The sequence below is a fragment of the Pseudophryne corroboree genome (assembly GCF_028390025.1).
Source record: "Pseudophryne corroboree isolate aPseCor3 chromosome 3 unlocalized genomic scaffold, aPseCor3.hap2 SUPER_3_unloc_27, whole genome shotgun sequence".
Taxonomy (NCBI): Eukaryota; Metazoa; Chordata; class Amphibia; order Anura; family Myobatrachidae; genus Pseudophryne; species Pseudophryne corroboree.
Window position 1 is genome coordinate 1,448,656 of NW_026967516.1, and position 12,987 is coordinate 1,461,642.

Consider the following 12,987-nt stretch of genomic DNA (forward strand, 5'->3'; position numbering starts at 1 on the left):
CCCACCATGGTGCGACCCATGAACAGTTGTGCAAGGCGGCAACGTGGTCCTCTGGGAACACGTTTATAAGGTTCTATGCCTTCGATACTTCCGCCTCCCAGGATGCTTCCTTTGGACACCGGGTTGTTGTGCTCGCTACAGTGCTTCCCCTCCCATAAGGAACTGCTTTAGGACATCCCCGATGTTAATCCTTGTGGAGACCAGTGTGCCCCGCAGCAGAAAATTAGATTTATGGTAAGAACTTACTGTTGTTAAATCTGTTTCTGCGAGGTACACTGGGCTCCACAAGGCGTCCACCCTGACGCACTTAGCTTCTTTGGGTTGGTATTGGCATTAGCAGCTGACACCCTTTCCTGTGGGGAGTGTGCGGTGCACTTGGCTACGAGCGATTGTCATCTTTGATACCTGCTACTGCATTGGGCTGGTTAACGAAACTGAGCTCCTGTGCACGGAGGCGGGGTTATAGAGGAGGCGGCGCTGTGCATCTTGGGAACAGTCAAAAGATTTGAGCCTGTTGGTACCCCGGATCAAGATCCTACTCTACACCCGATGTTATCCTTTTGGAGCCCATTGTACCACACAGAAAGAGATTTAACAACGGTAAGTTCTTACCATAAATATCTTTATTTTTTGGTTATTTAGATAGAACGTCTGTCTGATATAAAGGCAGAAGATATAGAGGGAGAAGAAGAGACGTATGTGACTGATATAAAGGCAGAAGATATAGAGGGAGAAGAAGAGACGTATGTGACTGATATGAAGGCAGAAGATATAGAGGAAGAAGCAGAGACGTATGTGAGGGGTGATCAGCAGTGTAAGGAGGAGGAGATCCCTACAGATATCAGCACAGGTGAGTAATAAACACTTATTACAGTAGTCACATATTCTCATTGCTCAGTCACTACAGCAATCTCTTATCCTACACCCTCCTCCGCCATCAGCCCTATTCTCAGTTGGGTGTTTCTAACACAAGGCTATCCTTGACAAATATCACATAGAGAGTTATTACACACTTGTTATAATGTTATTAAAAGTAACAAGCAGAAGTTTATTATTAGTGATTATATATAAATGTGTATATATGTATGTATGTATACAATATAATTAGTATTGTTTTTTTGTGGAGTGCCTAATTTATATGCATTTTGTTAGATGATGCAGGTATGAAATATTTCCTGCTATACAGTAGACCTGAGCTCACCAAATACAATTCGTGTAAGATTCAGAAATAAAATGAAATTTGAATCTAGAACTTCAAGTAAAACAGATTAAAAACTTATCACAAGTACATATCTGTATAATCATAAGACAAGCATTTTGCACTTGTTGTCACCCTTGCATGGGTGGGCTTGTTCTTATCCACTCCAATTCACTCTAAATCCAAATTGCGTGTCACCAACGCGTTTCGTCAATAGTGACTTCTTCAGGGGTGTTTTCTGTTAAAGGCTTTATTCTCAAATATCAGTGTAGACTTGAAATAATTGTGTAACCTTCAGACGGTAATTGTGGACTTGTTCATGATGAACACATTCCTAATTACTTGTGATTAATAGTTCCTGCTCTGTGCAGTTCTGAGGTTATGACTTTAGGGAATGTAATGGCCAGATCCAATATTGCTCAATCTAAGGTCTCCCAGTAGCCTTACTACATACATAAATGTGTCTTGCACTCACTATATTAACTAACAATAATAAACAGTGGAGTTTTAGTTCATGTATTGCTCAATGCATTTAAGCCTGCAGCCCCCGACAAGAGACCCCACTATACTGCAGGTCCTACTCTATTGCCCAAAATAATTACCATAAAAACAGCTATAGCATTAGTGTTAAACTTTAGGTATGCTCTCAGCGACGGAACAGTGGCCGAAAGGCTTGGATTGGTTTTCAGAGCACCAGTCTGACGTGCTACCACATCTCACGTGGCCCTCCAATTCACCAGATCTGGGACTGCTTGGCTGGGTCCAGCATTGTACTGTTGGTGCATTTCCTGATGCGTTTGGTATGATTGGTGGTTGCTAGGCGCCCTAAATGCCTGTGGTCCCGATTTGTCATGATCTACTTTCGCCCACTGTTCCGCCGCTAGGATTCTTGGTGTCCAGGCTTCTTCCACTGTAGATGGATACTACTCACTGTCTACAATGGATCACCAACAAACAAATGCCGGTCTCACCAAAACCAATGGCTCCCTTTTGCCAGTCGCATCACGTGCACGACCCATGGTTCCATCTGAAAAAGAAACAATGTCTCAACAAATTTGCATTGTATCAATACCTCAGACATTCACAATGATCATCCAGTAGTTGTAGTGTCACCATCTACACGAATGTGCACGTCAGTTTTTTGTTTGTTGCGGCAGGAGCCAGACCATGGTCAGAGGGCTGCTGTTTTTTAACAGCCATAAGTTTTCTTATTTCTCATACGTCCTAGAGGATGCTGGGGTCACTTCAGAACCATGGGGTATAGACTGATCCGCAGGAGACATGGGCACTTTAAGACTTTTCCAGAGTGTGAACTGGATCCTCCCTCTATGCCCCTCCTCCAGACCTCAGTTTAGAATCTGAGCCCAGGCAGACTGGATGCACTCGGGAAAAGACTTAGGTTAGGTTTTTTATTTTCAGGGAGCACTGCTGGCAACAGTCTCCCTGCTTCGTGGGACCTAGGGGAGGAAGTAGGAACCAACTTCTGTGAGTTTTATGGCTCTGCTTCTAAGCTGACAGGACACCATTAGCTCCTGAGGGGTACTGAACGCTAGCTGCGGCTATGTGCTCACTCCCACAGCCTGCCGTCACCCCCCTTACAGCGCCAGAAGTCAGAAGACAGAGTGTAAGAGGAAAAGACTCTTCAACATCGGGACGACTAGAAAGGTACCGCGCAGCGGGGGGGAACGCTGCACGCCATGCTTCCACACACACAGGCACTGCAGGGTGCAGGGGGGGAGGGGGCGTCCTGGGCAGCATGAACCCTTATAGGACTGGCAGATTAGGGGCATAAGTTGCTGCGGCACAGTTCTACCCCCGCCAGTATAAACATGAGTCTCTCTAAGTCTGTGTGAAAGCGCGCCATTACGGGGACCGGGCTTCTTCCTCAGACAGACAGCACACTGCTCAGCGCCATTTTCTCTCCCTCCAGGCTGCAGAGAAGACCGCTGGTCCTCCTCCACTGCTGAAACAGGTATCAGGGTGCAAAACAGGGGGGGCGCAGTGAAATTTGGTGCTATGTACATTGTGTAATTATAAAAGCGCTGCAGCTCTGTAGACATTTTGTGTTTCACAGACAATTTATTACTGGCGCTGAGTTGTGAGCTGGCAATTCCTTCTGTATCCTTCTGACAGATTTTACTGTGGGTCTGTCCCCTATAAGCCCCGGAGTGTCTGTGGTGTGGTGTACACGTGTGTGACATGTCTGAGGCAGGGTGTTCTTCCCCTGAGGAAGCCATTATGGGGACACAGAGTTGTAATGTGGTGGCGCTCCCGGCACACCATGAGCCTGAATGGGTGAAAGAATTACGTGATAGTGTGAGTCATATCAGTAAGAGATTGGATAAGTCTGAGTCTCATGCAGAAACCTGGAGAAAGTCTGTGGAAGATGTGATTTGTCAAAACTCTGTGTTTTCATCCACAGGGGATCCCTCTGGGTCCCATAAGAGGTAATTTGCTCAGGTTATACAGACCGACACGGACGCTGATTCCTGTGTCGACACTGGTGATTCCAGGGCAATAGATCCAAAATTAGCTAAAAACATTCAGTACATGATTGTGGCTATAAAGGAGGTGTTAGAGGTTACGGAGATCCCTTCTTTACCTCAGCAGAAGGTTTACCTTTATAAAGAAAAGAAAACTAATGTAACGTTTCCTCCTTCTCATGAACTGAACACTCTCTTTGAGGGTGTCTGGGCAAACCCTGAAAAGAAATTTCAGATCCCCAAAAGAATTCAGGCTACTTATCCTTTTCCGGTAGAAGACAGGACAAAGTGGGAGTCACCCCCCCCTCCCCGTTTTAGACACGGCCCTGTCACGGTTAACAAAAAAGGTGATTCTCCCTGCACCTGGGATGGCTGCTCTCAAGGAGCCGGCAGAACGCAAGTTGGAGACTACATTAAAGTTTATTTATGTGGCCAATGGGACTCTACTCAGGCCTACCATTGCCTGTGTGTGGGTGAGTAGTGCTATTGAAAAGTGGTCAGATAACTTGTCTTCTGAAATTGACACTATAGATAGAGACGAGGTTCTCCTTACGTTGGGTCATATAAAAGACGCTGCAGCATACATGCGTGAAGCTATGAGAGATAGATGCTCTTGATCCCAAGAGCCCAATACCATGGCAGTATCGGCACGGAGGGCGTTGTGGAATCGCCAGTGGAATGCTGACGCAGATTCCGAAACAAATATGGAGTCTCTCCCGTATAAAGGGTAGGCCTTGTTTGGTGATGGGCTAGATGCTTTAGTTTCTGCAGGTAGATCAACTTTTTTGCCTTATCCTCCTACGCCGGCAAAGAAACCTCATCACTTTCAGATGCAGTCCTTTCGGCCCAATAGATACAAAAAGGGTAAAGGTTCCCCTTTCTTGGCAGGTAGAGGAAGGGGACGAGGAAAAAGGTCCTCAGCGTCCCCAGGATCACAGGAGCAGAAGTCACCTGCTTTTGCCAAGTCTACAACATGACGCTGGGGCTCCCTTGCGGGAGTCCGCCCGAGTGAGGGCACGTCTGCAGCTTTTCAGTTAGTTCTGGGTTCATTCTGGCCTAGACCCGTGGGTCTTACAAATTGTGTCCCACGTGTACAAACTGGAGTTTCAAGGCGTTCCCCTGCGCCGCTTTTTCAAATCGGCCTTACCAGTTTCTCTCCCCGACAGGGAGGTGGTAACTGCAGCAATACAAAAATTGTGCCAGGATCAAGTCATTGTCCTGGTTCCCCTCTCACAATAGGGAGAAGGTTTTTATTCGAGCCTCTTCAAAGTTCTGAAGCCGGACGGCTCGGACAGACCAATCCTGAACCTAAAATCTCTGAATCTATACCTGAAAAGGTTCAAATTCAGGATAGAATCTCTGAGAGCAGTGATCTCCAGTCTGGAGGAAGGGAATTTCATGTTATCAGTGGACATAAAAGATGCCTACTTGCATGATCACATTTATCCTCCGTATCAAGCTTATCTGAGATTCGCGGTACAGAATTGTCATTACCAATTTCAGACGTTGCCGTTTGGACTCTCCACGGCACCGAGGGTCTTTACCAAGGTGATGGCAGAGATGATGGTGCTCCTTCGTCAGAAAGGAGTCAATATAATTCCTTACCTGGATGATCTCCTTAGAAAAGCGAGGTCCAGGGAACGGTTGGTGCAGAACATTGCACTCTCCCCGACAGTGCTTCAACAACACGGTTGGATCATAAACATTCCAAAATCACAATTGGAACCTACAACAAAGTTATCCTTTCTGGGAATGATTCTGGACACAAGTACAGAGGGTTTTTCTTCCAGTGGAAAAGGCACTGGAAATCCAGAAAATGGTCAAATTCTGAAACAGATAAGAGTGTCAATTCATCAATGCATTGGGTTATTGGGAAAGATGGTAGCGGCCTTCGAGGCCTTGCAGTTTGGCCGATTCCATACCAGGGTATTCCAGTGGGATATGTTGGACAAGTGGTCCGGATCCCATCTACACATGCACCAGAGGATAATCCTGTCATCAAAAGCCAGAATTTCGCTACTGTGGTGGCTACACAGTGCTCACCTACTGCAGGGTCGCAGGTTCGAGATTCAGGACTGGGTCCTGGTAACCACGGATGCAAGTCTGCAAGACTGTGGGGCAGTCACACGGAGTAAGCTTCCAAGGAAGATGGTCAAGTCATGAAACTTATCTTCACATAAACGTTCTGGAGTTGAGAGCCATTTACAACGGCCTTCTACAAGCAAAGCATCTTCTTCAAGATCTACCCGTACAGATCCAGTCCGACAATATAACAGCAGTGGCGTACATAAACAGTCAGGGCAGAATAAAAAGCAGAGCGGCGATGGCAGAGGCGACAAGAATCCTCCTCTGGGCGGAAAAACATGCAAGCGCTCTCTGCAATTTTCATTCCGGGAGTGAACAACTGGGAAGCAGACTTACTCAGCAGACATGATCTCCATCCAGGAGAATGGGGCCTCCACCCACACGTCTTCGCAGAGGTGGCAGATCTTTGGTGAGTCCCTCAAGTACACATGATGGCATCTCGTCTCATCAAGAGGCTTCAGAGATATTGTTCCAGGTCGAGAGACCCTCAGGCAATAGCAGTGGATGCACTGGTGACACAGTGGGTGTTTCAGTCGGTGTATGTCTTCCCTCCACTTCCACTGATTCCAAAAGTTCTCAAGATTGTAAGAAGAACAAGGGTTCGGGCGATCCTCATTGTCCCAGACTTGCCAAGGAGGGCTTGGTATCCAGATCTTCAAGATTTACTCATAGAAGATCCTCGACCTCTTCCTCTTCGCGAGGACCTGCTGCAGCAGGGGTCGTGCATGTATCAAGACTTATCACGGCTACATTTGACGGCATGGCTGTTGAACGCCAGATCCTAGCCCGAAAAGGGTATTCCAGAAGAAGTCATTCCCACTTTCATTCGGGCCAGGAAAGGAGTAACATCTAAACATTACCACTGTATTTGGAGAAAATATGTATCTTGGGGTGAATCCAAGAAGGCTCCAACGGAAGAGTTTCACTTGGGACGTTTTTCTCCATTTTCTACAGGCGGGTGTGGATGCATGTCTGAAATTGGGCTCCATTAAGGTCCACATTTCGGCCTTATCAATTTTCTTTCAGAAACAATTGGCCTCCCTTCCAGAAGTTCAGATGTTCGTGAAAGGGGTTTTGCCCATCCAACTTCCATGTGCACCGTGGGATCTTAACATGGTGTTGCAGTTCCTTCAATCACATTGGTTTGAACTTCTACAGGAGTTAGTTAAAATGTCCCACTTGGAAAGGGGTCATACTGTTGGCCTTAGCATCCGCAAGGCGGGTGCCTGAGTTAGCGGCCTTGTCTCACAAGAGCCCTTCCATGATCTTCCATGAAGATAGGGCGGAGTTAAGAACTCTGCAGCAATTTCTTCCGAAGGTGGTTTCCTCTTTCCATATAAACCAGCCTATTGTGGTGCCAGTGGCTACTGACACCTTCTCTGCATCAAAGTCCCTAGATGTGGTCAGGGCTTTGAAAATTTATGTCGCAAGGACTGCTCAAATTCGGAAAACAGAGGCTCTGTTTGTCCTGTATGCTCCCAACAAGATTGGGTATCCTGCTTCTAAGCAGACCATTGCGCGCTGGATCAGAGGTACGATTCATTCCACGGCAGGATTGCCATTACCGAATTCGGTGAATGCCCATTCTACTAGAAAGGTGGGCTCTTCCTGGGCAGCTGCCCGGGGTGTCTAGGCGTTGCAACTTTGCCGAGCGGCTACTTGGTCGGGCGGCAAACACGGATTTTACAGGTTTGATACCTTGGCCGATGATGACCTCAAGTTTGGTCAATCAGTGTTGCAGGGTCATCCGCACTTTCCCGCCTGTTTTGGAGCTTTGTTATAACCCCATGGTTCTGAAGTGACCCCAGCATCCTCTACGGACTAGGAGAAAAGGATTTACCGGTAGGTATTAAAATCCTATTTTTATTTTAGTATTACTATTTTTTTGGAGTGATCTTTCTAAAAAGCATCTTATACGCACCTTAGAGTCGCTCCAACAACTCCCCGCTGGGTCGAGACAACGCTTACCCACGTGTACAGTGAGGCAGGCACAGGTTCTGGTGAACCTTCAATGGGCTACTTTGCACAGACATTATCCAATGTAGCTGAGCAGTTTATACCAGCTCCTATATCAGTGATAGGTTTCCCTATTAACCCTTACATGCAACATTAATTCTGAGGTTTATACACCTAGGGAATTGTTAGCCTCTCAAAAAAGCAGCCTGAGAGGCTGGTGGTAAGTAAATCACATAGACATGATACAACATCTTCACAGTCTACACATGATTTAGATGAGGATTCGTTGGAGGATGAGGACTCATTGCACTGCGGATGGTCTCAGCTCAGTGGACATACCTAAGCTAATTAGTGCTAAGTCATTCTTTCTTAGAAGAGGCAGCAAAGCCTGTGTTAAAAACTAAGGCAACTGTGTTTAAACATCCCAAAACAGCTGATGGAAATTTTTTGTTTACGCCCGTAGGAAGTTAGAATTCCAAGAAATGGAATTCCAGTTATCCTCGTCCAGCTGGGGAATGTTTTAAAAAAAAAGGGAGGTGGCTCCCAAAGTAGATTCGCAAGTCTTAGATTGGTGCAAAAATCTACATTACTTTTATTTTCAACATCAATAAATGATGTCACGGGGTGTGTGGCCTGACTGGAAAGGCAGCAGGAAGCAGGATAAAGGAGCTCCTGCTTATATAGGTCCTTTCTGCCTTTTACAGCTGTCCTACGGGCTCTTTCGGGCCCTTTCTTGCCCCTCTGTGTGTTTTGTAGGTTGCGGAGCCGGGGAGCCATTCATTTGGCTTTTGCAGGTTGTGGCGTACTCCCGGATCCCACCACGGACCAGACCTCAGTGAGGTAGCGCTGCTACTCACCGAGGGTTGTGCGCCCTGTCCACTCTTGTGCCTAGCCGTGCTGTTGGAGTCATGTGGAGAGGCTGACTGGGGATCAGCGGTGACCGCGACTGGAGACACAGAGCGGAGCTGCTCTCCCGGCATCTGATGTGGTGCATACTACGGGGATTGGTGGCCTCAGCAGGGACACGTCAAGTTAGTCAGCTCACCTGCCCGCAGCCTGCCTTCTCCTACTGTCCGACCGTTGAAGCCCTGAGTCGAGGCAGCGGGGAAACATGGAGCGATTGCCTGTCATCACTCCAGCAGTGTCCCGGCATCTCCCCTCTCCTCGTAACCCATGGTGCTACGGGGGAAATCTGGTGGAGCTGTGAATTATAGAGGACATACAGGTGTGGTTCCTGTGCAGCCACATACGCTACCCTGTGCCACTGCATCCTGGTACCTCTCCTCTCCTGCCTTATTACTGACCTTTGTTCACCCACCATAGCCGGCCAGTTTCTTCTGATCTGGACTTCCCTGCCAGACGTGCCATCTTGAAAACTGGCAATATAGCCACATGCCCTCCTGAAACCAGCCGCTTCCCTGGGAGCTACAGACACTGACAGCCCATGATCAGTGCCCTTCACTACAGCCTCAGTGATTTCCGGCAGGGACTTCTGCCGCTGCAGCCCTACCTGGGCAGTAAGTGGTCGCCTGAACTGCTTTAATTATTATTATTGCCTGGCCTCCACTCCTGCTCTGTCGACTCCCTCTGGTGGCAGACTGTGCTGACTACATCCTCCATACTGTTTGACTGCTGCTGGGTTTTTTTTTTCCTCCTGCTCCCCTCAATCCCCGTAAGATCCAATTAGCGCTTTTGGGGCTTCAGTATAGCTACGGCGTAACAGTCCATGTGTCCAGGACAGTAGCAGGCTCCAGTTGCTGGCTCCTATAAATTACTTTACCGCTCAAGGATGGCATCTTCTTGCTATTACCCATAAACAACTGACCTCACAATGTTTCTGTAACCGATGGCCACTGGGGGTCTATGCTCACGGATGTCTCCCTATTTCCACAGTTCAATACTTCTGCTATGTTGCTACTGGCCTCCTGACCTTGGTCTTTAATCTCCGTAATGTTATGCTGAAGAATGGGCAGAACTGGAAAATCATCTCATAAGAAAGCTAAACCTCGTCCTTAACAGGAAACCTCTCAAACTGACTTGAGGCCTTTTTCTTCTTCCTAATCAACTAACATTGAGCCTCAGTCCTGATCATTCAGAATCTTCTCCCATTCCGTCTTCTCCAAGTCCTTCCATGATGGCTTAAACCCATTGTTTAAACTCGTTGTTTAAACCCATGGCAAGCCAGGTGGGCTCTCTTCTTCTTCTTTCGGTTCTCCTTTAAACTATTAACCGCCCAGCAACCTTAAATTGAAGAGCAGATGCACTTTTTCGTTCTTTTCAAACGGTTGATTCACTCAACTCCTTTGAGAAACAATTTATTCTGATTCTGGCTTCATTTGCTTCAACTCGTACTGTTCCTCTACCTCCTCTGGGGAGAACTTTTGTAGCACCAAAATTTTGCAGGAAATTGCTTACTTGGGCTCATTCTTCATCTTTCATGGGTCATGCCGGTGGTCTTAAGACTCTCAAGTTCATTCAGCGATTCTACTGGTAGCCTCATCTTAAAACGGATGTCTTTCAATTTATAGCAGCCTGTTCCAAGTGTGTTCAACAAAAAAGTCCACGAACATCTCCCTCGGGTCTTCTTCATCCACATTCAACACCTCAAAAGCCTTGGACTCGCATCTTTATGGATTTCATAAACGATTTGCCAGTCTCCAGAAGGCACAACACCATTTGTGTCATTGTGGAATGATTTTCGAAGATGGCTCACTTCATACCCCTCACCGGTCTTCCCTCTGCTCCTCAGCTATCCATATTGTTTTTCTCATAGATTTTTCATTTGCATGGCCTTCCACAGGAAATAGTTTCTGATCGGGGTCCTCAATTCCTCGCCAAGTTCTGGAAAGCTCTCGGCTCTGTCCTAGGAATCAAGTTGAACTTCTCTTCAGCCTACCATCCCCAGACTGATGGACAGACTGAAAGAGTCGACCAAGATCTGGAAACTTTCTTACGGATGTTCATGTCCCCTGCTCAGGAAGACTGTATGGATTACCTCCCATTTGCTGAGTTTGCATACAATAACCTATATCATTCTTCTACCAATTCCCCTCCTTTCTTCATTAACTATAGTTTTCATCCACGAGTTCCTTCCTTCTAATCTCTCCCACCTCTTGAGGTTCCTGCTGCTGAATCCGCTCTTCGTCAGTTCACTAAGATTTGGAGACAAATTCATAAGGCGCTACTTAAGACTTCCCAGAAATAAGACCTATGCTGATCGGAAACGTAGGGCTGTTCCTAGTCTCAAAGTGGGAGATCGTGTTTGGATATCCACCAGAAACCTCAGACTCAAAGTTCCTACCAAAAAGTTTTCTTCAAGATTCATCGGTCCGTATCCTATTAAAAGAGCGGTGAATCCTGTTTCTTACAAGGTGAAACTGCCTCCCTATTTGAAAATTCCCAATGCCTTTCACATTTCTCTGCTAAAGCCTCTTGTACTAAATCATTTTCGGGCATCTTTCCCTTAACCTCCCAAGGTTCAAGCTGCTCAAAATGAGGAATTCGAGGTTCAGAAGTTTCTTGACTTCCGCAAGAGGTAGGGTTATCTCCAGTGTCTCATAGATTGGAGGGGATATGGTCCGGAGGAAAGATCTTGGGTGGCTGCAGAGGATGTTCATGCTCCAAGACTGAGTTGTGCCTTTCATGCCAAGAATCCCACTAAGCAGCATGGGTGTTCGGAGACCACCCTAAAAAGGGGGGCATGGTCATCATCCGGAGTTCTGGTCCCTGCAGCCTTCCTCTTAGCTGGCTGGTGTCGCTGCGATGGATAGGAGCTACAGCAGCAAGGTCTTCCGGTGCGGCTGCTGGGTGTCTGGAGGCCGAGGCCAGATGTAGTGCCTGTATGCTGGTACCACATGTGTCCTCTGTGCAGGGAGCCACCATGTTGGAGACCAATCCAAGTCAATAGGTATCCCAGTTCGTGTCCAGCCAATACGGTACAGGCTTCCCTTATAAAAAGGGGTTGATGCTTAGCTATGTTGCCAGCACTTCAAGTTACTTGCTGCTGTAAGGTGCCCTGCGCTCCCAGGTTAACCCCTGGTATCCTGGTTCTGTTGTGTCCGCCTGGTGGTCAGTTCTGTTATTGCAGTCCTTTGCTCCCAGTCCACCTGCTCTTGTGGTTTAACCACTGGGCCCTCTATCTGGTAGAGGGTCTCCGTTTGCTGATGGTGCTCACAGCAATCCTCTCTTCAGCATTGTTTAAAAATCACAAGTCATCTCTTAATTCAGTATTCTTCAGCATCGTTTACAAATCTCAAGTCATCTCTTCATTCAGTGTTCTTCAGCATCATTTACAAATCGCAAGTCACTTCTTCATTCAGTATTCTTCAGCATCGTTTACAAGTCATGAACCTTTCGTCTTTCAGAATTCACTCAGACTTCTCTCCTAGTCGTTGTGTATAATTGAGGTCTCCTTAAAACTGAATTCCTCTTTCTTCAGTGTATCGTTCTCGGTCAATGTCCTCATTGCCTACCCCTCTACATCTTCAGGCTTCAATCCATGAGTAAGAACTACATTCAGCCACCTCATTTCCTTCCTTTGCCGATAGCTGCTCCCTCAGTCAATTATCAGTCATCAGATCCCCAACTCAAACCAAGTGTGACATGGAAGAAGGGGAATTCCTGGTTTCGCTGGATATTAAGGATGCGTATCTTCACATCCCAATATGGCTGCCTCTTCAGGCTTACCTCATGTTTGCACTGCAGCACAGTCATTACCAGGTCCAGGCCTTGCCTTTCGGTCTATCAACTGCACTGAGGGTGTTATCAGTGGTGATGGCAGAGATGTTGCTACAACTCCACAAGCAGGATGTGAACATTGTTCCATACTTGGACAATCTCATAATGGCTATATTCAGAGCACTTGATGGAAAAGATCAGCCTTCAAACACGACTACTCATGGATCACGGGTGGATTCTCAATCTGCAGAAATCCCACCTAGAACCTACGCAGAGGCTTCAGTTCCTTGTAATGATATTGGACACGGTGTCTCAGAAGGTGTTCCTTCCTATAGACAAGGCAAAGATAATTCAGACGATGGTATGTTCCATTTTGAAGCTGAACAAAATCTTGGTACATCTTTGCATAAGCTTACTGGGAAAGATAATGGCCTCCTCCGACGTATTTCGGTAAGGAAGATTCCATGCATGACCATTCCAGCTGGATCTGCTGGACAAATGGTCTGGGTCACCTCTGCACATACGCCAGATGATATGCCTTTCACTAAACGCCAGTATTTCCCTCTTATGGTGGTTGCTGATCTCCCT

At 46.9% G+C, this 12,987-nt stretch overlaps 1 protein-coding gene and 1 pseudogene across 2 annotated transcripts in view; one reads left to right on the forward strand and one right to left on the reverse strand.

The window, feature by feature from the left end:
- The window catches only part of LOC134983872 (zinc finger protein 585A-like), a 249,546-nt pseudogene that overhangs the window by 48,458 nt on the left and 188,101 nt on the right, over positions 1-12,987 (reverse strand).
- Positions 1-12,987, forward strand: part of LOC134983874 (oocyte zinc finger protein XlCOF6-like) — a 35,568-nt gene that overhangs the window by 9,953 nt on the left and 12,628 nt on the right. For both annotated transcript variants that reach the window (XM_063949489.1, XM_063949490.1), the window contains exon 5: positions 643-850. In XM_063949489.1, coding sequence (XP_063805559.1) covers positions 643-850 — 208 coding nt within the window. The remainder of the gene's footprint in view (positions 1-642; positions 851-12,987) is intronic.